This window comes from Zootoca vivipara, chromosome 3 (genome assembly GCF_963506605.1).
Source record: "Zootoca vivipara chromosome 3, rZooViv1.1, whole genome shotgun sequence".
Taxonomy (NCBI): Eukaryota; Metazoa; Chordata; class Lepidosauria; order Squamata; family Lacertidae; genus Zootoca; species Zootoca vivipara.
The window spans coordinates 60,912,616-60,937,738 of record NC_083278.1 but is presented as its reverse complement, the minus strand read 5'-3'; the positions used below and the strand labels follow the sequence as shown (position 1 = coordinate 60,937,738).

The window sequence follows — 25,123 nt, the reverse complement described above, 5'->3', positions numbered from 1 at the left end:
AGTTTTCTTGTCTCATGAGAGCAAAGGTAGGCAAAACTGAGAAAATGCAGAAGGGAGTAAGAAGTACAGGGCATGAAACAAAGAAGTTACCTGTCCCAGCATGACCGGAGCCCAAACTTTCAGATCTTTTACTGTGACTGGTGGGTTCACCTTCATGGCTCATGGCAGGAAGTTGAAACCCTTCAGCCGAAGACTATGTGCGATCTAGCTTTGCTCTGAGCAATGAAGTCGCCCTGGTGGTCATGAGAGAGAGCCTCTGTTGTGTGAGTAAATGCTGATCCCAGTCCGTGCCAATCACAAGTAGCATTGTGTGTAAATGGTTCCCAGCCCTCAAGCACAATTTGGACCATAATTTCTCCATTTCCTTAGAATTCCCAAGTTTTTAGCGAAAGCAGGAGCACTAGTAGGGCAGAGCTGCCCCATGGCTTGGCTTTCATCTTGTGGCATGACACTCAATTAACTTGACTCAGGATGTCTCCAGAATTTCCTCCACTTGAGCTTAACTTGACACATATCTTTCCTGAATCCTCCCCATGACCCTAGTTACTTTGGGACTACTTAGGACTCTGCTATGGATCAATACCTCACCAGTGTTTTTGTAAAGGAATAATCTTTATATTTTAAAGCCATATTTTGTTTTTTGTTGGTGGGTTCACAAGGAACCCAGAGATCATCAGTGGTTCAAAGGGAGGAGTCATGCTGCAGTTGCACAACTAACCATATCAGGTAAACAATAATTTTACCAACATTTTGACAGGTGGAAAGATTATTTCAACAAGCTCCCTCCCTCCCTCCCTCCCTCCCTCCCTCCCTCCCTCCCTTCCTCTCTCTCTCTCTCTCTCTTGGTAAGAGAGCCCATGAGCCATAGGTGCCAACTCCCTGGGGCCCTGGGTGTCCAAGCACCCACAAAATCCACATGAAGGGGCTGGGCACCCCTTAGCTCTGGGGACCCACAAATTTCAGTGCCAAGGACATGCACGCTGCATGGCACCTTCTCTGACTGTCTGGATACCCTCTCTAAACATTGACTGACCTGTCAGAGGAACAGAGAGAGCCGGGGGACAGTAACAATGCCATGAATGGCTTAGTGTTTGGGTCTGCATGTTACGGATTTGAGGACAGGAGAGAGCATGAGGCTTGCCAGGTACAGGAAGCAGCAGGTAGGAAGCAGCATCATGTGGTCTGGGAGAGGGTGCAGGATGAGGACAGTCCAAGAAGACGGTGCTGGTGGATGTGGGAGAAGGAAATGAATGAGGATACAGTGGTACCTCTACTTACGAATAACTCTACTTACGAATGTTTCTACTTACGAATGGAGCTCCGTCCGCCATCTTGGATGCGGTTTAGATAGGATTTTTTATACTTATGAATTTTTATATAGGGTTGCTTCGACTTACGATTTTTTTCTCCCAATGCATTCCTATGGGATTCGACTTACAATTTTTTTCCTACTTACAAATGTGTGTTCGGAACGCATTAAATTCGTAAGTAGAGGTACCACTGTAATTGGAAACCTGCCGATAAGCTGCTTCCACTCCCAGAAAACAGACCATGTGCTAAAAATGTTACGTCCGGGGAAGAGGGGGAACCATATGTTTGGTACTGGGAAGAAGTTACCTGCTGCCATGGGAGGAAGGGATTCAGATTTGTGAACCACTCTGGATTTTTCAAGGGGGTCTTTCTCTTGAGACATATACAGTACATCACTTCTGGATGGCTGAAGCCGGCAGAAGGAAACTAAATACAGTTTAGTGAGCGTGCCCACATTCAGAATAAATCTTTATGTGGATTTCTGTGACCTTACTACATGTGCAGTATGACAAATCTGTGCCTCTCTTCACAGTTCCTTCCGCTGAAGTCTGGCCCTTCACTGAACTAAGTTGACTACCTCTGTTCTAATTATAGGCCATAGGTGGAAGTGGAAAGACCCAGTCATAAGGGTTGGTGACATTCTTCCTTCCTCTCCCTCAGTCGCGTGGGGGCATGCCTTGAACTACCTGAACATAACATTTGTTCCTTATTTCATTGATGCATTTGCAACTCACTCTTCTCTGTGAGGAGGCCAGGGTGGGGTGATGAGAGGGTGTCCCTAAGAGGTCTCTCACCCTTTTACTACCTGGGGCCTAGACCACATTAGCTTCAGAGATGGAAATACATCAGACTCCTTCAGCCCGCTCAGGTAGAATTTTCTCAATACTTCTCTTGGTTTGTAGCATGCTGTCATCTAGTATATAATACCTTTATGATTTGCAGTTGGACTTGTTAGGTGTTCGTTTTTGAAATGGCACTAGATTTTTATGTTTGTTAGCCTTCATTCCTTAGCTCAGTTAGCTTTCTTATCTGAATTTTGTAATAAGTAGCTGTTCCCTGGTTCTTTAGAGATATCTTGAAGTAATGTGGGTTTTTATCTTTTTCTCCTACATAAAAGAGAGAGAGAGTGAAAAGTAACAATTGCAGGAGCTTCAGTTAGTATAGATCTCAAGGATGCATATTAGATACACCAACGTCACTGTGCTTAGCAGCACCACAGAGAACCTGCCATGTATAAGAATGTAACTGAGCAAGCAGACAATTGTATTGAAAACCAGGATGCTGCTTTGCATTTAGGTGAGGTTAAAAAAAAAACACCACCTAAAACATCAAGTGTTAGACTTGCTAAAAATATGAATACAGTCATACCCAGTGGGTAGTCCTGGCTATATTTAGATTTTATGCTTGCCTTTATTTTTTAACGACACCTCCAGTGTACCTTCGGTTCTCAGCAAAGCACTGCTTCCTGTGTTAGTAGGAAAGGAGGATCAGATCTTGTCAGGTGTCATTTATCATTGCATTGCAAATGGGTGGTTTTTGGGGTAGGAAGAACAAAGCTTAATATAACAGTGAACAGCAAGAGCAATCTCTCCCCCCCCCCCCCCCGGCAAAAAAAGACAACTGCTCGCCTTAAACAGTTTGCTCTTTGCAACTGCAGAGTCTTCTCTGATCACCCACGCTCATCTGGCTGGTGACGCTGTAGGAGCTTCATTTGCATGAACTATTTTTGCAACTATTGTGTGTCTTTTGAGGAAAGAAGCAAGAAGACTGGCTTGTAGTGATTCACCATCTCAAGGCGCCCTAAAATGTGGAAGGGAGAAGAGAAGAGACGTATGCATGCTGATTTCTCTTAAATGTTTCTGAGTGGCAGAGCTCGGCTCAGCACCAAGGCACAGGGGCTGCTTCACACAATGCATGTGAACATGTCACATAGGCATGCAGCATGGGTGTAATTGCATCAGATTGCCCTTTCCCATGTGCACATTTTGGCAGATGTGCCTTTGTCGACAAATAACGTACAAAAGAGTATTAAATCAAATATATCTAGTGTAGTTTTTAATATACGATTTGCTTCAGAAAACCAGCATCTAGTTAGATGGAGCAGCATATATAACACAGGTGAGCAAACATATACAGGTGGTGACCGATTTGCTGCATTCCAGGCCTTTGCATGCACCAGCAAGGCCTGTGTAAGTCCACCCTGTTCCGCCCCTTTTTGGTGACATTTTTGGGACACTTCCAGCTTCAGTGTGATGTGTGTGGTTGCTCACATATTGGACGCACCCAAAACGGTTGCTGCCTGTATGTAAATATTTACGGACAAGCCTGCAATAGAGCCAGTGTAGTGCAGTTGCTACTATGATGGCCAGGCATTTGGGACGCTGAAGTCCAAATCCCCACTTGGTCTTGGAACATGCTTTGCAACTTTGGGGAAATCACTTTCTCTAAGCTTAATGAATCGTATTGTTTTGGTTTTTCTAGCATGGGAGAACTTTAAAATATTCAGTAAGTTTTGGAAGTAGAGTGTACCCTTTTCTACATTTAAAAAGTTTCTCCTGGTTGAGTTCATTCTGCATGTGGAAAAGGATTCTATATGAGCTAATGAGCTAGTATAACTCTCTCTCTCTCTCTCTCTCTCTCTCTCTCTCTCTCTCTCTCTCTCTCTCTCTCTGTGTGTGTGTGTGTGTGTGTGTGTGTGTGTGTGAAACAACCATTCAATCTTTCATGAAGAGCCAGTGAAAAGTCCTGGAAATTACATTCCTACATGGAAAAACTTGGGAAACAGTGTAGACTGCCAGCTACAAAGCCACAATCATAAGAGACTTATAACCTCTCTCTACCCCTGCTCTATAAGTAAATATTGAACATCTGAAATAAAATGTATCTGATCTGGTAAAATAAATACTACTCCATCACTGATATATCCAAAGAAAGTTTTCACTTTGTTTCTCAATAATGCTTGATGAGAAGAGTAGAATACCAGACCCTCCTTTTATTACAGGTTTGCAATTTGAAGTCCAAATGTTATACTGCTTGGAGTTGCCTGACTGTCGCTTGGAGAACCTTGTGTGTTAGTCAGAATGTTAGATGCCTCATACCAGGTCAGACTATTTGAATTGGATACCTTTCCTGTCACTGAGCTATGGTACCCCCCCCCCCACTGCTGCCAGGCACAACTGGCAAAAGCAGAGAGACTCTCCATCAGATCGTGACAGTGCACAGGTAACTTCTAGTGGATGCTATAGGCACAGCATGCAGCACTTGACTTATGGAGACCTGCTGCATGGAGGCAGATGAAACTCTATAACAGGCATCCCCAAACTTTGGCCCTCCAGATGTTTTTGACTACAATTCCCATCATCCCTGACCACTGGTCCTGTTAGCTAGGGATCATGGGAGTTGTAGGCCAAAACATCTGGAGGGCCGCTGTGATGTTCGTGCCCGTCAGTACCCTCAACCTCTTTCCCCTTAGCACTGCCCACTCACCCTCCGGAGGCTGCTGGGCTGCTCTATTACCCGGGGAAGGGTCTGGCTGTACCTCTATGGCTCGAACGGGGTTTCAAAAACACTTCTTTAAACCGGTATCGCTGCCACCACCCGGGAGGGTCCCCTTACAGACCTCCGGGACAAAGAATACACGTTCTGCCTGGTAGAGGGCAAAGCAGCCTAGGACTGGGTTTAGCAATGCAACCAGAAAGGACCAAGATCCACAAGAAATCTCTTTTAACTATTTATTATAAAATAGCTTAAACAAGGTAACATGCAACAGTTCTCAAGTAAAGGGAATACAAAGATAAAACAAGAAAAGAATAGCTAACTTACAAGTACAAACTTAGAATAAGGTTGATCCAAGACTGCATCTCTCCATCCTGGCAAATTGCAGTCAAGAGCCATCAGCAGACCTCAGTCTCTCTCAGGCTCTTTGAAGACGAACAGAACAGCAGTACCTTGCTGGGCCATTTTGCAAGACAAAAGGAACCAAAGAAGCTCATCTCTAACAGACTTAAATCCCCAGAACTCTTAAGGTGTTCCACGTGGGCTTATGGATCATTATCCAATCTACGTTAGAGTTGAGGTTTGAATAATCCAATCAAAGGACCTACAACCGTTAGTCTTGTCAATCAAATAGAGGCTACACAGATGTCTTGTGTTTACCCATTAATCAACCTGCAGGGCAATTAACGCCTTCAGTTCTCAGAGCACACCGGACAGAGTTTCCTCCCTAATTTCTTATCGCACAGGAATGGGAGATTTCACAGCTGCAAGGTTACACGGGATCAAAGGAGTCAGAAATCTTTCTCTTAAGGTTCAGAAGTTTACTTTCCCAGGCCATTCTCCCTCTCGATGGCCAAAGTCCCATGAATCTCTGCAGTTCCCATGATGCTCTGTGCCTAAATCCATGACACCCCCTTCCCTAACGGAAATTTGGGGTCAAGGCGTCCCACATTTCCGCACACCCCTGTAAGGTAGGACACCCAGCCTGTGAGGATCATAATAAACATAACAGCTACTCAACAGACTGGTACAAGCGACTGAGGGCATCCGCCACAACATTCTGCTTTCCAGGGATATGAACCACAGTAAAATTGTAATCCTGCAAGGCCAAACTCCACCTTAACAATTTCTGATTGGAGTTTTTCATGCGTGATAGCCAACATAAAGGCGAGTGATCAGTCTGCACTTGAAACTCCGCCCCCCAAAGGTAAACCTTCAGCCTAGAGAGAGACCATAGGAGCGCATAACATTCTTTTTCCACAGTGGAGTAATTTTGTTCACGGGGCAATAACTTCTTACTCAGGTAAACCACTGGTCTCAACTCCCCTTCGGGATCTTTCTGAAGCAAGACTGCTCCCAGCCCTGTATGACTAGCATCCGTTTGGACCACAAAGGGTTTCTGCTGGTCCGGGGCTAGCATCACCTTATTACTGGTCAGGGCTTGTTTCAACAACACAAAAGCTCGCTGACACTCTGGCGTCCAAGTTACTTTGGTGGGCAATGCTTTTTTACACAGATTAGTCAGGGGAGCGGCAATGGTGGCAAAATGTACAATAAACCTACATTTTCATCACTGTGGCCGAGAGAGATATTTGGTAAGAAGGAAAGATGTTATTTCCTTTATTTATGTAATAGCGTCGTTATTTTGCTCGTAACCATCTGGCTTTCTTCAGAGTCAGTTCCCTCCCCCAAGCAACTGTGCCTTTTTATTTATTTGGTGCTTGGCTAGTGAGATAATTAATTAGCTTATTAATGAAGCCAGTATTTTGTACATTGCAATTTGAAAATTATTTGTAAGCCAACACCTGTTCTTTAGATGAAGCCATGTATTCAGAAACATAGTAAGTATGGTGCAAAAATAATTTATTGATTTCTCCCATCCTTTTGAACAGACGTTCCTTTTATGACAGGGGTGTGGGGACTTTTCCTCATTGAGGACATTTTGACTACTGGGAAAACAGAGTTTCAACCAATGGGGGGGCAGATCTAGATCCAAAAGTGTGTGGAGCCAAAGACAAATGTAGGTGGGATTTGCAATGTTGCATAATTGCATTGCGCTCTCCTTTCTACCTGTTCCCTCCCTCCCTCTCCCTTCCTCTTTCTCCTCTTCCCTTCCATCTCTCCACCTCTTTAGCCTTCCCCACTTCTCTCCCCACCCCCTACACGGACACAGGTAAGAACTGATCTCCTGCAGAGGTCTTTCCCCTCCTCCATCCCTTGTTTCTTCTGTCAGTTTTTGTCTCTCACCCCCCATCCTGGACTCACTATACAACAGCTTCATTTCCTTATTTAGCACTGCTGGGGAGGCCAGTGGCAGAGATATTGGAGTTTGTTGACTGTATACTCAAAGATGTAGCATAAAAAGCTATATTGGCTAGGACTTTTTTTAAAAAACATATTCTTCAGAACAGAAGGTAATGTGTCCGTCCGTCCCCCCAAAAAACCACCCTAGTTTCTATTCATTGAAGATGGATAAGCGCTGGAACAATTTTAAAATAGTACGCTCTCTCTCTCTCTCTCTCCAAGGTCCATATAAATTTTTAACATTTTCCTAATTATTTTTGTTTTGTCTTTTCTTTCCCTCTAGGAAGCTTCAAGATAGTCATGTACAGTAGATGCCAAGAAGATGCAGGTAACTTAAAAAACAACAATACTCAAATTAAAGATATCCTTTGCTCTGGCACTAGAACAGGAAAGATTTCAAAACGAAATGGAGATATCCTATCCTTAGTAGCATGTATCATGGCTCTTACCCGTGTTTCTCCGAAAATAAGACACCGTCTTATATTTATTTTTCCTCAAAACCCCCCACTATGGTTTATTTTCAGGGGATGTCTTATTTTTTCCTCCTCCTGCTGCTGTGGCTGACATTGCTGATGTGCCTATCACTATGTCTTATTTTCAGGGTATGGCTTATATTCCTTGAATGCTTAAAAATCCTGCTACGGCTTATTTTATGGCTACGTCTTATTTTCGGAGAAACAGGGTATTTATGCGGAAAACAAGCAGAAACTGTTTAAGTAAAACTTAGACATATGCAGCTTTTTGGGGTTAGATGCCAATGGCCTGATCTAGTAATTGCCTTAGTTGTTTGATAGTTTTGCATATTCTGCATTCAAAGACTTGCAAAGAATCTTGCTAGCTGCAGGTCTTCAACAAACAGGCTGGCACCGGATGCTGCTGCATAAGTTGTAAGGACCAAACTAGGCTAATGTATGGGCTGAATTCCTGGTATATTAATTCTTTACATGTTAAACCATATATCAGGGGCTCTGAATTGGAACAGAGCAGCTGTGGGCTAATTGCAGTTTGTAGGGGATTTAGATTGGGAATAGAATCCTCAGTGGAAAGGGTCTAGTTTGGTGCCCCCCTGCTGCTGCTTTTCAGTAAAATTTCAAAACATCAAGAGACCCACTGCATGTCACACGTAAGTTGGACCTAGCATGACCTAATCTGTGTGGATATGAGTAGGGAGCCACAAGAACAAGATTTGCATATGCATATCTTGTAATCATCTTCCCTTAAAAGCCAGTGTCTGGCAGGACACATAGCTTCTCCTTCCTACTTTGTGAGCCAGGTGGAAACACAGAGATGATCCTTCTTAGAGTAGACCCTGTAGAATCAATGGACTTAAGCTGACTACTTTCAGCGGGTCTATTCAGAGTATCTTTTAGTTGGTCGTTATCTCCCATAGTCCCTTCCAGCACTATATCATTTTGCTGCTTCTGACATGAGGTAGTCCTGCTGCCCATCACAATTACTGCTATTGTTCCACGGATAATATATGCTTACTGGTGTGGTTTCCAATTCTGTGTCCAGGGCAGCTGTCTACCAGCCCCCTCTGGTATGCAGGCTGAGACCCTACCTGCCTGCGGACTGTCTCGCCAAAGTGGTGCATGCTCTAGTTATCTGCTGCTTGGACTACTGCAAATCACTCTACATGGGGCTACCTTTGAAGGTGACCTGGAAACTACAACTAATCCAGAATGCGGCAGCTAGACTGGTGACTGGGAGCGGCTGCCAAGACCACATAATACTGGTCTTGAAAGACCTACATTGGCTCCCAGTATATTTCCGAGCACAATTCAAAATGTTGGTGCTGACCTTTACAGCCTTGGCCCAGCATACCTGAAGGAGCGTCTCTACCCCCATCGTTCAGCCTGGACACTGAGGTCCAGCTCCGAGGGCCTTCTGGTGGTTCCCTCACTGCGAGAAGCCAAGTTACAGGGAACCAGGCAGAGGGCCTTCTCAGTAGTGGCACCCGCGCTGTGGAACGCCCTCCCATCAGATGTCAAAGAAATAAACAACTGTCTGACATTTGGAAGACATCTGAAGGCAGCCCTGTTTAGGGAAGTTTTTAATGACTGATGTTTTAATGTATTTTTAATATTTTGTTGGAAGCCGCCCAGAGTAGCTGGGGAAACCCAGCCAGATGGGCAGGGTATAAATATATTATTATTATTATTATTATTATTATTATTATTATTATTATTATTCCAATCTATGTCGTTTCATTTTTAAAACAAAAACAAAAACCCAAACATATTTTTGTGTGCAACTTCACAAACTTCCATTCGAGCCATTGCTTGTTTGTTTTTAGCATTTTCTCCATATAGATATTTTCCCTATATTGTCTGCACAGATAGGTTGAGTGGAAGCACTGTTTCTTAATAGATATATTTGGTGGTATCAGGCCAGAACTAGACATTGTAGAAGCTGCATTGTTATTGCTGTAAACAGTGGTCCTTGGTCCTCCCCTTCCTCTGTAACATCTAGCAGCATGATGTTGTGAGCTTTTTGGCACCTCTAAGCAGCTGTGGCACTGTGGGTTAAACCACAGAGCCTAGAGCTTGCCGATCAGAAGGTCGGCGGTTCGAATCCCTGCGACGGGGTGAGCTCCCGTTGCTCGGTCCCAGCTCCTGCTAACCTAGCAGTTCGAAAACACGCCAAAGTGCAAGTAGATAAATAGGTACCACTACAGCGGGAAGGTAAACTGCGTTTCCGTGTGCTGCTCTGGTTCGCCAGAAGCGGCTTTGTCATGCTGGCCACATGACCTGGAAGCTGTATGCCGGCTCCCTCGGCCAATAATGCGAGATGAGCGCTGCAACCCCAGAGTCGATCATGACTGGACCTAATGGTCAGGGGTCCCTTTACCTTTTAAGGAGCTGTTATCAAGTGGAAGCAAGATTCGGGAAAATCAGAGCTCAGTAACACCGCGTCACACACTTTCCATTTTATTTTTATTTTTAAGGAAATCATTATTACATTTATATCCCACCTTTTCTCCAAAGAGTTCAAGGTTGTGTTCATGGTTCCCCCACCTCCATATTATCCTCACAATATCCCTGTGTGGCAGGTTAGGCTGAGTGTTGGTGACTGGCCCAAGGACACCCAAGAGACTTCATGGCTGAGTGGGGAGTTGAACCCTGATCTCCCAGGTCCTAGTCCAGCACTCTAACCACTGCACACCACATTGGCTTGTTGAATATCATTAGGAAAAAAGGAGGAAGAGATGGGAGACAGCTGCTTTCAGCAACAACCAAGTGACTCAGAGAACATCTAGTTCCAGCCTCATTCACTCGATTGAATGTTTCTCTCTTATGTATTTTGTCGCATTGATCTCTTTTAACTTTCTCTCTTACAGACTACTGCATCTTTTTGGGAGGAATGTCTAGAAGCCTGCTTTAGTTGACGAGCAAATATATCCCCCTGGATCATTCTTCTTCTGAACACTTAAAAACCATGGATAATGTTCAAATGCCACAGCAAGTCTTGATGGATGTATAATAAAACTGTTCAGAGACACTTCCTGCCATGAACAGAACTGTGTGACAATTTAGCCTTTTTTTAGCATAGAGCTACGAAAGATCTAATGCCTATAAGACTACTGCGTGGACTGTTCCACAGAGAAAGAGAAGTCTGTGAACTTGGAACAGCTCTGGAGAAATGGGAGCAACTTAACTTTAAAAAAGCACAGCACTGGAGACACTTCATGTGCCTGAACAGCTTTCAAGTGAACTAGCACTTAAGACCTTGCACGACAAAATGGACTCCGGAGATACAGCTGTAGGGCAAAATGCTACCTCAAGGTCTGGAGAAACAGCTAAAGTACCAAGTAGATGGAGGCAGGAACATTCGGCTAATGTTAAGATGAGCGCACTTGGCAGCCTGGAAGGACAGACACAAAGGGACCCCGAACACATGGGGGACCCGGCATCTGCACAGCTTTTCAATTCTGGGAAAGGAGTGTCATCTAGCGATGTTGCCCAGCAAGCCACAGACAAGCAATACACGCAGCACCTTCCGAGTCCGTACTCATGTCAACATTCACTTTCTTTCCCCCAGCATTCATTGCCACAAGGATTCCTGCACAACCTGAAACCGCATCAGAGCCTAGAAGGCCACAAATGGCAGTTTCCTGGCCACCTGCAGCCGGTTGCCTCCGAGGACTTGTTTCCATTTCACGTGCATGGCCATAGCGGAAGCTTCTCCAGGAAGAAGATTTCGAGTCTGAACCCTGCTTATAGCCAGTATTCTCAGAAGTGTATAGAGCAACATTCGGAAGATGGGCATAAGAAAGAACACAAACCCAAAAAGCCTGGCAAATACATTTGCCCATACTGTAGCCGGGCTTGTGCCAAACCTAGTGTACTTAAGAAACATATTCGGTCTCACACTGGGGAACGTCCGTACCCTTGTGTCCCTTGTGGCTTCTCGTTTAAGACAAAGAGCAATTTATACAAGCACAGGAAATCGCATGCCCATGCGATCAAAGCGGGATTAGTACCTTTCACAGAGTCGGCGGTATCTAAATTGGACCTAGACGCCAGTTTTATCGATGTGGAGGCAGAGATACATTCAGATGGCGAGCAGAGTACAGATACTGATGAAGAGACTTCGATATTTGTCGAAGGTTCTGACAAACTGAGCCCCGTTCCGCAGATTCCATTGGACATTGGTAGCAGAAGTGGCTTTCACTCATCCATAGAAGAATCCCTGGGCAACCCAATGAAAGTCCCCATTTTGATTATTCCCAAAAGTGGCGTGCAGTTACCATGTGAAAGCTCCCCACACATTGGATCTGACAATCTGCAGAACACATTAATTAGTAAGTCTGATGACTCTCACACAGTTAAGCAGCGACTTGCACTAAGACTATCTGAGAAAAAAGGGCAGGATTCTGAGCAGTCATTAAATCTCTTGAGCCCCCACAGCAAAGGAAGTACTGACTCTGGTTATTTTTCGCGCTCAGAGAGTGCCGAGCAGCAAATAAGCCCACCAAATACAAACGCAAAGTCTTATGAAGAAATAATCTTTGGAAAATTCTATAGGATTAATCAAAGGATGGCACAACCTTTAGCGACAGCCAATCAGGATCGTAGCTCGATGGGTAGAAAAGGCAAGGCAGAGCCCCTACCTCTCACAAACCCTAGATTAGAAATGAAGATGCTCGAAGAGCGAATGTCTCCAAATAAAGAAGCACTAATTGATCCTAGCAAAATGAGCACTATAAAAAGTAGCCAAGTCTTTAACGACAGCAGTATGGAATCCAAACAGTCTCAGAATGTCACATCATCCATCAAAAGTGAATCAATGCTTTATCCAGGAAGCCACCCAAGTGATTCATCTCTCCTAGAGCCGCCAGCAGATACAAACCCACTTATTAGAAGCAACTCCATGCCAACTTCATCTGCAACCAACTTGAATGTCCCTCCAGCTTTAAGAGGAAGCCATTCATTTGATGAGAGGATGACTGGTTCTGATGATGTGTTTTACCCTGGGACAATAGGAACCCCCCACCAGCGCATGCTAATACGACAAGCAGCCTTTGAGCTGCCATCGCTGCAGGAAGGACACTCGGATTCAGAGTACCATGGGAGAATAGCAAAGAACATTATGGTGGCTTCCAGCAGGTCAACTGTAGGAGAAAAAGGGTCAGGCATGAGAGAGAAGAAGTTGCTAACAGGGGAGAGGCCGTTTTACGAGGGGGATGCCTCTGGAAAGCACTACAGGAAATGGGAAGATTATGGGCCTTTGAAGCAAAGCTATAGAGACACACCATCTCTGGGCGGGTCAAAGCAAGGGGGAGAATTTTATCCCGAATCATCTGCACAGTTGCAGGCGGTATCTTCTTCATATAGCATTACCTTTGAAACTAGAAAGCGCAGAATACAAAAGAGTGTTGGAGATGAGGAAGACACTCCATCCCTGTGCAGCGGTGCTTCCGGCAGCCCTATGAGTGGCGATTTTGATCCTAAATTACAGGTCCAGGAGGCACCAAGGACCAGATATGCCATCCAAAGCCACGACAGTTCTGTGCACTCTCACCCGGACCGCTTTGAAATTTGCAGATCCCACCTGCAGTCTGGAAGCCCAGCCACAAGTTTAGAAGAATGCTCCTTGACAAGCGATCAAGAAAAGGCTTCAGAGTCCCTGAACAGAAAAGGCAACGTAATCTCTGTCATTCAACACACAAATTCATTAAGCCGGCCCAACTCGTTTGAAAGGTCTGAATCTACAGAGCTTGTCGTTTGCCAGCAAGATAAGATGTATTCATCGTCTGAGACTTGTGAAAGTGAGGTTGCAGATTCCCCAATGAGCCCAGATAGGGTCCCGCAAATGGAAAATGCGGACAGCATTGTTTGCAAGCAGCCTTCTTTGTCCCAACATTCTCAGTCATATCACATGCAGCCCAGGCTTGTTCGCCAGCATAATATACAGGTACCTGAAATCCGTGTGACGGAGGAGCCCGATAAACCCGAGAGAGAGAGGGAAGCCCCAGCCAAAGAGCCGGAGAAGCCTGCAGAAGAGTTCCAGTGGCCACAGAGGAGTGAAACCCTTTCTCAGCTGCCAGCCGAGAAGCTACCTCCGAAGAAGAAACGCTTGCGGCTGGCCGACTTGGAGCACTCCTCTGGAGAGTCCAGCTTTGAGTCCACGGGGACGAGCCTTTCTCGCAGCCCTAGCCAAGAGAGCAATTTGTCCCATAGTTCCAGTTTGTCCATGTCCTTCGAGAGGGAGGACAGTATCAAGTTCGTAACGTCAACAAGGCAGGATGAGTTTGGCAAACAGTCTGAGTTTTTAACCGTCCCGGCTGGCGGTTACTCACTCTCTGTCCCTGGGCATCACCAACAGAAGGAAATGAGGCGCTGCTCGTCCGAACAGATGCCCTGCCCCCACCCTGCTGAAATCCCTGAGATCCGAAGCAAATCCTTTGACTACGGGAATCTGACTCATGCTTCTGCAGTAGGTCTGCCTCCTACCTCTTTATCTCCAGCAAGAGAAAGGAAAAAATGCTTTTTGGTTCGCCAGGCTTCTTTCAGTGGTTCTCCGGAGATTTCCCAAGCTGATCCAAGCATGGAACAAAATATAAAGCAAGAGCAAACGGAGCACGGGCACGCCGGCCTTCGGTCTTCCCATGTGGCTTGGCCTCATTCCCCTTCTTCTGTCCAATCGGATGACTCTGGGAAGCAGTCTGCCAGTTCTTGTCCCCCACGCAGCACCAGTTTATCTCCACTTTCCCATTCCTCAATCCCGCAAGCACCTTATATTCCAAGCAAATACTCAACAGAACAGCAACATCTGTTTGCACTGCAGGAAAAGGTTCCCTTTCTCCCCTTCCAGAACACGTTGTTGCAGTTTCCGTATCCGTCGGTCTGCATGGTTCACTTGCCCTCTCAGCCCCTGTGGCCTTCGGAACTCTCTCAGTCCCCCTTTCCACATCATTTTGTACAGCAGCTTCAGAAAACTTACTCCAAGCAACCTTTCTCAACCGAAAGCCACCCTGGTTACCACCTGGAATATGCTCAGGAGCATATCAGAAAGAAAACTGCTGATTATGTGCATGCTAAAGAGCAAACCTACCAGCGTTACTCAGGAACATCAGGACAGTATTCTAAAAATGCACTTGCAACATACCAGCCCGATTGTAGCATTAAATCAACCGATACCTCTTCTGAACAACAGCTACAGGTGGATTTTGAAACCCAGAATATTGGGCCTGCCCAATCGTTACCGGGCACAGTTGTTCCCGTCAGAATCCAGACCCATGTGCCATCCTATGGTAGTGTTATGTACACAAGCATTTCCCAGATTCTTGCTCAGAGCAGCAGCCCTGCCATTGTCATTTGCAAAGTCGACGAGACTCTTTCTCAAAGGACATTAGCCACCAGTGCAACCATGCATGACATAGGATTCAACATAGCGCAGATGTTAGGCCAGCATGGAGGGTTGTGGAAAGTACCGCAGACCTTGTCCCTGAACTTAGATCCCTCCATCCCATTGTGCTTAACCTCCAGCTCAGATAGTGCCTCTACCCTAGGCGGAAACAAGCGAATGCTTTCACCGGCAAGCAGCCTGGAGCTCTTCATGGAAACCAAGCAACAAAAGAGAGTAAAGGATGAAAAGATGTATGGGCAGATTGTTGAGGAGCTAAGTGCTGTAGAACTCACCAGTTCAGACATAAAGAAAAGCTTCCCCAGACCTCAAAAGCCTCAGCTGGTTAGGCAGAGCTGTACTACTGAGCCAAAAGAAAGTGTGCCGTCCTCCTCTCCGTTGCCGTCCTCATCATCTCAAGATTTGCCAGCTACCAACATGCCTCTCACTGAACTTTCCCCAGTAAGCAGGGAGAAGCTCCTTAGCTTTGACTCTGCTTCTCCAGGGCAAAAGTCTAGTGGTACCTCGGAAGGCCAAGAATCCCCAGAAGAACTGGACGTAGATGAAGCATCATCTGACATGAGTCTCAGCCCCACCAGGTTGCCATCAGCGGAAAGCCAGATAGAAGATGAACCCAAGCAACAGAAATTGCCGTTTGGTATGTTGGTAAAAATGGCATCGCAGCCAAGTGGGAAAGCGGTGACTTCGACAATTCTCCTGACAGATCTCACAGACTTCCAGCAAATCCTACAGTTCCCTAGTTTGCGCACTACCACAACTGTGAGCTGGTGCTTCTTAAACTACACAAAGCCTAGTTTTGTTCAGCAAACAACCCTGAAATCTTCTGTTTATGCTTCATGGTGCATTAGTTCTTGTAACCCAAACCCATCAGGATTGAGTACGAAGATTACCCTTGCCCTCCTACGGTCTAAGCAGAAAAACAGCACGGAAATGTATACACTGGCTCCAATGTATAGGCCCGGAACAGGGAAACTGACATCATCAAGTGCATGGAAACAGTTTGCTCAGGTAACTAACCAATTCTTAAAGAGTCACACATTTTTATTTAGACCTTACAGTATACAGCAAACCGAAATGCACTCAAGTCTTTTCAGTGTAATGAGTAATGAATACCTTTCTTTGGAATGCAAATTCTGAGGGGATTTCTCAGGAAGCAGGAGCAAACAAGGATGTGGCATCCTGGTCATGGATCTCACCCCGAACAATTTCAACACTTTCCAAGTATATTCAGAAATTGTTCCAAAGAGCCATTAAAACTGGCTTGTTATAAAGCATAAAAACCAGAAAAAAATGAGTACATCTGGTATTTCAGAATGTGTCAGAAGATGTACTTATTTTAAATTTTACACACACACACACACACACACACACACACACACACACACAGTATATATATATTTAATAGCTGTAATACACTATATATAAATTCTTCCCAAGTGCAAGATAGAAGATTGGATTCTAACCAGAACGCAATGAACCTATATAAGTGCCTCATACTCTGAGAAATAGATGTGGCCTCTGTTTATTTTATTTTTAACCCTGTTGTCTCTTTGTATATCATTTTGCCTTCAGATAAAATTCATGGCTTTGAAAAACTGGTAAATCTAGACAACAACTTTGGAGGCCCTAGTTTCCATGTTCATTTTCTCCAGTGTTGTTAATACCTCTTGGTTAAAAGATGAATAAATGAAAATTAGACAGGTTGTTGCCAGAAGTTAGTGCTGTATTAAAGATAAATCTGCATATCCTAGTCATGGGCTTTAGAAACTTGGAAGCTATCGACTATGGCTGGAAAAACATGTCCAGCTCAAGGCACCAGCCTTTTTTTTTTAAAAAAAACAACAACAAACCAAAACATTGTAGGTGACAATCCTTTAAAAGCCCAAATAAATTAGATAATGAGGCACTAGCAATAAATGTGGAATGGCCCAGGATATTTCCAGCCCTGACATGACTATACTATTCCTCCTAGTTAGAGCACATGATTGTTTCCCATGAAGTTGTGGGTTTATGTCTCAGCTATGAATGAGTACCTAATGCTTTGGGTTGGGGAGATCAAAGGCAGTTGGACATGGGTTGTTGCCACATCACTGCCTTTTGAACTGTAGGCAGAGAAACTAGTGTGTCTTAACCACACCAACCCCGATGGGCCAGATGGCTTTGAGCAGACTGTGCCTTGAAATCCCAGTGCTAGCAGTGGACAGATTTTGATCGCCTAGTAAGTCTCCTTTATCTTTCCCTTTTTGTGTTTATATGGCGGCATGATGAGGTGTTGTGCTTACAGCATCCCTGGGCACTTCAAAAACTTTCCTCTGCTGCCTCTTGCCTATCTTGTTTATTCCTTGACAAAGTCAAAGGGCCAGATTAATTGGCTTTTCTGAGTCTGAGGATGATGTAAGGTCTAAGTATGTCCTAAAGCATTTACAGTAATATGACACAATGCAGTTTACTGTTTACGTTTGTGGCACTGATTCCGAGTTTCAAGCATTAACAACAATTAGTGACTCTGTGTTGTTGTTTTTCCATTTCACAGATGAAACAGGAGCCGTTCTTCCTATACGGCAGCAAGTTTGAAAAGAAAGTAGCGGGGAATGTTATCAAAGAAAGAATTAAAGGAGACAGCCATGGTGATAAAGATATCGTATCCAAACAAACTGAGCCAATGCGAATTAAGATTTTTGAAGGAGGGTAAGAAAATACATTTGGAAATATCATGTGTGTTCTGTTATTTTTTAGAACAGGGTCCAATTTAGGGTTCATGCAAGCAGCTTGTGCTAGGTCCAAGATCATGGTCTTGAGTCGACCAAGTGAACTGAGGTGAAACAGGTCTGGATCTCATCATTACCTGAATGGACAACTGCTGAAAATCTGGGATATTGCACCATGAATTAAGGGAGTAAAGGCGAGAAATTAAAAATCCACTGGAATTCTTGCTTTTTTCCTTCTTCTTCTTCTTTAAATAGTTGAGCCATCAACCACCTCTGACTTTTGAAACTATTATCAGGCATTGACAGGATGGGAGAAATTACCCTGTCATGAAAAGGAATCTAAAATTCTTTAGATTGGATTTATGGGCAAAAGTCTAGAGGTTGTTTGTATCCCAGCTATTCTTCTGTAATTTTGAAATATGCCATTTGTAAGTTACTTTTTGCCTTTATAAATAAGGGTTTAGGTAGATAGTGGTCTTACAATAAAACATTTATATGGCAAAACAATACAAAAATGCATGCTACCAGTGAGTTAAAACAACCATATAAAATATAACAAAGAAGATGGAACTAAAGGCATTCTGAATGCCCTTTAGGGAAAAGAGCAGGGTCACAAGCTAATAAAGAAACAAGTAACTCCTATGATTTCCCTTGATATGTACTATTCATTAAACTGTTGACAAGATCCATTGAAGTATTTCCTCTATAGATTGACTCTGATTCCAGTAAACATTAAACGATGCATTGCTTTAAATTAAGCACCAACATTTGCCCTTCCCAGTCATATATATATACACTAGCAGTCAGCTTGCTTTTTGGTATTCCAGATGAGGATTTTCCAAGACATTCCTCAACAGACAACTTCCTATTACTTCTCCAGTTCCTGCTGCTACTATTTTAACCACAGTCAACGCATTTCCCACCAGCTCCTCCTGTGTCTTATTTAAACACTTCCTTATACAATTTCAAACAATAACTTGTAGACAAAAGTCTTTGCTTCATTATTGCCCAAGTAAATTTTAATATTAGCCCCCCCCCGTTCTTCAAAAATATTTTAAAATAAAGCATATTGAACTAGTTCAGATGTATGAGGAACAGTTCTCAGCTCTGTCCTTCCCATCCAATACAACCATGAGGAGGAGTTTTGAAGCATCCATATACATTTTTTTAAAACTATCTACAGCTTGCTGTACCATCCAAACCCAGGAAACTGTAGTTAGCCTTAACAGTGGTTTACTAAAATGGAAGGGTTCACATGGCTTAGCATGTTAAGAACAAGCAGCCTCAGACTCATAGGCTACCCCTTTCCTTTTCTCTCCAGCATGGCCATGAGCAGATTCTGCTTCTATTTTCGATTAACCACAGTTTAGGGTTTGGATGTAATACTGAAATGGTTAATCTTAAAGATGGAGGCAGCTTCTGAAACTATGGTTTGAAGTTCATTTATCTTCTGGAAACTTATATATCAGCAATGAGTTTACTCTTTTTGCAAGTTCACTTAGTGTGCCTGGGTGGTGAAAGCTGTCTTGTTATCATCATTCAAACAGCATTAGCCACTGATAGGTAGCATGATTCAAATGAAGACATTTGAATAGCAAAATTTGCTTTCGATGACCTGCAACTCCAAATGCCAAGGGGATTTCAGAAGCCACCTTTCAGGAAATTCACTAATTTAGTAAGCTCAGTTGATATTGTTCTGAATTCTGCAGATCATCCTGTGTCATTGAAAAGAATCGGCTCGGGCAAATAGGAGAGGTGTTGAGGTTTTTTTTTAAGAGTAAGGAGGTTAGTCTATGAGATTTTACGGGAGAAGGAAAATTCAGAGTATCATACTGATGGGGTCTTGGCTAGAACAACAATAAAAATAGCATACGTATCATGAAGATTAAAAAAAATACAGTAGTTAAGATTCTAGCACCTGACTTAGGAGTCAGATCAGATTCTCCCTTTTGGTGAATGTCTTGAAAGTAAAGGCTCTTGGTTATTTATTTAAGCATTTCTATACTGCCCCCTCATAAAATACCCGGGTAAGGCACAACTATAAAACGTAAAACACCATAAAAAATACACATGATAATTAAAGTGATGGGCTAAACCAATTTAAACAAGTGCACAGGCCCAGCAGCATAAAAAGGTCTTCAAGAGATGCCTGAAAGTCAAAAGTAAGGATGCTGGAAGAGTGTTCCACTGCATGGCCCCACTTCTAGTGAATGCCACTCAGGCCTCCATAACTAAACTCTCCCCGATGATCTCAGTGATCGAACTGAGATATAAGGGCTGAGGTAGTCCTTAATGGACCCTAGGCCCATGTTTGTTCAGGGCTTTTTATAGCAACACAAAAACCTTGACTCTGGTCTGGTAGGTTATGGGTAGCCTGTGCAGAGGTGTCACATGCTGTCAGCCACGTGCTCCCATCAGCAGCCCAGCCCCCATGTACTACACCAGCTGGAGCTTCCAGGCCAAGCCGAAGGACAGCCCTACAGAGAGTGCATTCTTCAGAGGGCTGGGTGCCAGCCTGCATGAGAGTAGCATTTCTTCCAAGTCCAAGTTGGTTCCTAATCTTGCAAATGCTCAGTGCTTAGAAACCTTATTGATTTTCTTAGTGGAGCCACAGAATGTGACCTAAAACTAAAGATGCTGCTGTAAGGTACTGGCTGTGTATCTGGATGCTTAAAAACACCATTTTGATATTGCCTTTCTTCCAACAGGTATAAATCCAACGAGGATTATGTATATGTCAGAGGACGAGGGCGTGGAAAGTACATTTGTGAAGAATGTGGGATTCGCTGCAAGAAGCCAAGCATGCTCAAAAAACATATCCGAACTCATACAGATGTACGGCCTTATATATGCAAGTTGTGCAATTTTGCCTTCAAAACAAAAGGTACTTAGTTGTTCTTATGCTGGGGCGGCGGGGGTGGGGTGGTCTCTTCTTGGCTCTCTGCCAACCATCTTTCCAAATGCAAAGGAGGTTTTCTTAAAGCAAGGTGGTTTTATTTATGAAAACGAGACCTCTTCTTGAAATGCAACTTTCACCTCTTTATCTAAGTGATTCAAGGATTTATGTGAGACGGAGAGCCACTCTGTATAACTTAATTAAGAAATATGGGCTTCTGCCCAGCCCATCTGTCTGCAAAGGAAATGTAGTGGCATAAAATTAAAAAAAAGAAAAAGAAAAACTGCCTTGGCAAACGTTACTTTTGTGCTCCAAATGTTATGGTGCAAGTATTAATTACATTAGGGGATTGTACATTTGCAGTGGCACATTGCAGAAGCAGAACATTAGCTGCAGGGCAGAGAATTCCTGATCTGCGTTTATGGTGGGTCAGTTTCACATTGATAAATAATGCAGAAATCCACAGACTCCAGATGGGCCACTCCATCCACAGTGGTATTAATTATGGATTGAGATATGATAGCTTGTGTTCACATGTACTTACCAACTCAAAAGAGGGGGTGGTGGAGAAACTTCCATTTGTCAGCCTGAGGCAATACATATAGCAGTACTCATTGGAGCAGGATTTCCCATGGAACCAGATCCTTTAAAGGGATATTTCATTGGCATTTTCTTTTATTGTTTACATTCCCTAAATCTTGGCAAACCCTGCTTCTAATATACCTCTTGGCCATGGTGACGTTGTAGTGTGTGTGCACGTATTGCATGAAAGATGCAGGTCCTTGCCGGTTTTGCAGCATTAATATGACAGAAGCTGCTTTGGTGGCCCTGGTAGATGTTGCTGGGCTCCAACTCTCAAAAGCGCCATACAATTCAAAGATGGTGGATAGTTAGCTGTTTCAAGAATGTGCAGTCAGGAACATTGTCCATCCTTGATGGCATTATGCTTCTCCTTCAGAAGTACACATGTCTTTGGGTGGTGGTCCTTGATGCCACGCAGCTGCTCTGTTTGTTGGTGGAGACAGTAGTTGCAGCAGCCAAGAATATCTTTAACACTGCCGCAACTGGGGCTGACCAAGACCTGGCTTCCATCATTCATTTTATTAAATTAATGGTACTTATGCCCTTCCTTTCCAATCTTGTCCTCACAGCTCCAAATAAATAAATGTTCTATTATCTTGCATCTACTCTGGGTAGATTGCAAAATAAATAAGCAAACAAAAATGAATAGCGTGCTAAAACTCTAAATGCTACCTAAATTCTGGCTGTACATTTTTGAGGTGTTACCCATGACAACGAAGAACCAAGGGGAGACTTTTAAAAACTAATATAATTCTTTGTGCACTCAAATTCTCAGGCAAATATGGTTATGGATTATATTTTAGTAACAAATTGCAAAGGGTGGCTGTGCTAGTCTGTTGCGGCAGAAACAACGACAGGCTCTTGTGGCACCTCCAAGCGTATCAAGTCATTATTGTGTAAGCTTTTGTGAGTCTGTAGAAGTGAAGCATGTGATGAAGCCCACTTTTGCCCACGAAAGCTTGTGTGATCATAAGAGACTCCACAAGTCTCTTCCTGAATTGTATTTCAGCCAACATAGCTAGAAGATAGGGGCTGAAAATCAGTGCTGCTGTTCTGCTTGCAGAGTGGCTTTGATTCAGCAGAGGCATCCCCTAACACAGCTGAAAGGGAAGTAACCATCTTAGAATCTTCTGCAGCCCACTGTGTCACCTTCTGCCACATTATTCTGGAAAATCACACAACCATCTGGAAACTAATTTTCAGAAGTTGAGGGGGATTTGCAGGGGAAAGAGGGACAAAAATCACCTTCCCTTCTATTACCTTTGCAGAATTAAAAGCCGTTCTGCACGTGGAAAGGCAGCATCAGAATTCACCCCAGTCTGGTCTTAAATCATTCCTAGATTGTCCCTTGGTGCTTTGTCTTTTAAAGGCCCTGTTTTGGGGCCTTGTATTAGGATCCGATGCAAACAACTGAGTGGCAATCCTTTCCCAGCATGTTTCCGTCAGCTAATCACCGACTGATTGTAAGGATGATGCTAAACACGATTGAAATAATGATGCTGCTGATGCTGCTGATGCTGCTGATAATAATAATAATAATAATAGGGTTGTCTGAGCAGCACAGTAAAAAGAAGATAGGCTAAACAGTCCTGAGCACCAGGACTAAGAATACCAGCACCTGAGAACATACATGCAAATACTGTATATGCAATTACTCTTGCTACAATGGCGTTCAAAATGAGTGGATATGTTGCATCTGTCTGTCCAGTTTATTTGTTCTCTATCTAGGTTTTTTTTTGGGGGGGGGAGAGACTGCATAACGCCAACAAAGTTCCCCATTCCCAGTGCCATCTAATTAGTGTCATCTTTCCACAGGAAATCTGACAAAACATATGAAATCTAAGGCACACATGAAAAAATGCCTGGAGCTGGGGGTATCTATGACATCGGTGGATGATGCTGAAACAGAAGAAGCAGGTATGTCACAATGAGTTCAGTGACTTGCTGTGGCCTTTGCAATATGCAAATGACGCATCACATTTTATCACTTGCTGACAAGAGAGGATGTGTTAAGAACCTCCCCCCCCCCCCGATTTTCTCATGTCAACACAAAGCATCGAAACAATTTTGACATTTTTGTCTGAGGCTTACTGAGTGTAGGGTTTCCTTGATTGTGAAAATGGCTTCCCTGCCCCCACCCCATCCCGAATGGAGCATAAACATTGCTTGTAGCACGCAGAGTATTCTTAAAGGTTGACATGCAAACACATTCCCAATTAGTGTGAAAACATTCTGCGCCTCGCAAGCTGTTTGAGACCTGTCCAAGGTGTACAAGGTGATAATGGGCAGAATTTTTCTGCAAACTGTGGAATCCAGATTATACTCCTGTCAGTTTGATGCATCCTTGGGCACTTGAGAATCCTAGTTCCTAATTCTGTTGGGAGGGAAAATCTTAATTTAGGCCTCATGCTTACAGAGTAAATCTTTAATAGGTAAAGACTTGAGATGCCAAGCACCGATTGGCTAACTGTGCAATCTTAAACATGTCTACTTGGAAGTAAGTCACATTGAGTTCACTGAGAGTTACTGTGTAGCTTTTCAAAACCCATGTAAGTGCTATTTTGTGTAGCTTTTCAAGACCCTGTAAGTGCTATTTTGTCAAACCCCTACCAGTCACCATGTGACTTGGGTTCTCATCCTACCATGCTGAAGTTTTAGAGACTATAGAAAACAATGGTATTTTAGTGCTTGATTGTGACAGCTGCTTTGTGTGTGGGAAAGCTGTATGGTCAAGTCTGGAAGTATGTCTCTGACTTATGATTTGTCACAATTGTTTCAGAAAATATGGATGACACACATCACGAAGTCAAGAAGAGCAGCATGGCTGGCTCGTCAATGGAGCACCAGTTCTCTGATGCTGAGGAATCTGATGGAGATGATGGAGAGGACAACGATGATGATGATGAAGACGAGGATGATTTTGATGACACCCTTGGAGATTCAACACCCAAAACAAGATCCCGAAGCACTAGCCCCCAACCCCCAAGGTTCTCCTCATCTGTGAATGCTGCTACAGCATCCTATGGGGGTTCTCCTGACAGTTCAGTGGGACATTCATCCTTGATAAGTTTACTGGTCACTTTACCAAGCATTCAGGTTACTCAGCTCCTCACACCAAGTGACACTTGTGATGATTCACAGATGACAGAATATCAGAGGTTTTTCCAGAACAAAAGTACAGATTCAGAACCGGACAAAGATAGACTTGACATACCTTGCTGCATGGATGAAGACTACATTGTTTCTTTGGAGTCCAACTCTCCTAGAGACTTTTCATCTTCTAGCCGACAGTCCTCACCTGGGTATGATTCTTCACCGTACAGAGATAATTCGCCAAAGAGGTATTTGATGCCCAAAGGAGATTTGTCACCTAGAAGACATTTATCACCAAGGAGAGAGATTTCGCCCATCAGACACGTATCACCCAGGAAGGAAGCTGTACTGAGGAGAGAGTTATCACCACGGAGAGATGTGTCACCAAGACGCCATCTATCACCAAGGAGACCCATGTCACCTGGGAAAGACGCATCCTCCCGAAGAGATCTGTCTCCACGAAGAGAGAGAAGGTATTTGGCCTCAGTTAGAGCAGCATCACCCCGAAGAGGGTTGTACCATAACCCAACATTGCCCATGGGCCAGTATTTGCAGTCGGAATCAGTTCCATTGGGACAGTCGGTGAGTTGAAAAGAACATGGTAATCAAAAACGTGAACTTTATGTATCTGATAGTGTTCTGTAACTATGAATTGTTGGCATAAGCAAAGCATAAAACAGAGTTGTGTTATTTATTCTAGTCAGAGGTACAATGGATAAAAGGGGCAGTGATTTGTACAACAGAACCTTATGGAAGAGTCACTGGCAGGCCGCAGTGAGTGCTGAAAACCATGTGGCATAGACAACTAATGGAAGGATCAACAGGGGTCTCCTCAACAGCATCCTGGTAGTCCTGTTGCAATTGT

The 25,123-nt window shown here is 43.8% G+C and overlaps 1 protein-coding gene across 3 annotated transcripts in view; it reads left to right on the top strand.

Annotated features, from left to right (window-relative positions):
• HIVEP2 (HIVEP zinc finger 2) overlaps positions 1 to 25,123 on the top strand; it is a 155,015-nt gene that overhangs the window by 122,707 nt on the left and 7,185 nt on the right. For all 3 annotated transcript variants that reach the window (XM_035108846.2, XM_035108847.2, XM_035108848.2), the window contains exons 4-9: positions 7,394 to 7,438; positions 10,451 to 15,987; positions 17,513 to 17,667; positions 20,396 to 20,571; positions 22,981 to 23,082; positions 23,945 to 24,840. In XM_035108846.2, coding sequence (XP_034964737.1) covers positions 10,852 to 15,987; positions 17,513 to 17,667; positions 20,396 to 20,571; positions 22,981 to 23,082; positions 23,945 to 24,840 — 6,465 coding nt within the window. In that variant the 5' untranslated portion in view covers positions 7,394 to 7,438; positions 10,451 to 10,851. The remainder of the gene's footprint in view (positions 1 to 7,393; positions 7,439 to 10,450; positions 15,988 to 17,512; positions 17,668 to 20,395; positions 20,572 to 22,980; positions 23,083 to 23,944; positions 24,841 to 25,123) is intronic.